This window comes from Penaeus monodon, chromosome 15, assembly GCF_015228065.2.
Source record: "Penaeus monodon isolate SGIC_2016 chromosome 15, NSTDA_Pmon_1, whole genome shotgun sequence".
Lineage (NCBI taxonomy): Eukaryota > Metazoa > Arthropoda > Malacostraca > Decapoda > Penaeidae > Penaeus > Penaeus monodon.
This window is the reverse complement of record NC_051400.1, coordinates 31,644,961-31,645,420: the sequence shown is the minus strand read 5'-3', so window position 1 is coordinate 31,645,420 and position 460 is coordinate 31,644,961. Positions and strand designations below refer to the sequence as shown.

The 460-nt window shown below is 36.3% G+C and overlaps 1 protein-coding gene across 1 annotated transcript in view; it reads right to left on the bottom strand.

The window, feature by feature from the left end:
• The window catches only part of LOC119581945 (G2/mitotic-specific cyclin-B3-like), a gene marked incomplete in the record, with an annotated part of 6,386 nt that overhangs the window by 2,191 nt on the left and 3,735 nt on the right, over positions 1-460 (bottom strand). The window contains 2 exon segments of the mRNA XM_037930117.1: positions 23-178; positions 279-416. Of these exon segments, the coding sequence (XP_037786045.1) occupies positions 23-178; positions 279-416 (294 nt within the window).

Genomic DNA, 460 nt, shown 5'->3' with positions numbered 1-460 from the left:
AAAGATCCAAAAGATTACTCACTCTTGCATATCTCCTAAGAAATCTGTAGGAAAGTGGAACACCGAGGTCAAAGCCAATGACCTTCAGGATCTTTATTTCCATCTCAATTAGTTCTTTCCTTTTGTATGCATCATCACAGATGTAGAGGAAGTCGTCAACATACGGTGGGGTCCTCTCCTATGAGAAAAATATTGCAAATATTAATTCAAGCCAAAGTTTTCTGAACATCTTTCAGAATCACCAAGTGCCAATTTATCTAAAAGTCTCCAATACTCACATCAAATTTGCATGCAATGAACATTGCTGTGGATCCAACAAGTTGTAGTACATCTCGTTTTATGACGGTTTTAGCCAAATACAAATCAATGATTTTCACAGCCAGGTACAGTGTCTCATGGTTCAGCTCAAAAGATTCCTGAAATGAAAAACATGTTAGTATGGAATTTTTAAAAGTTTACC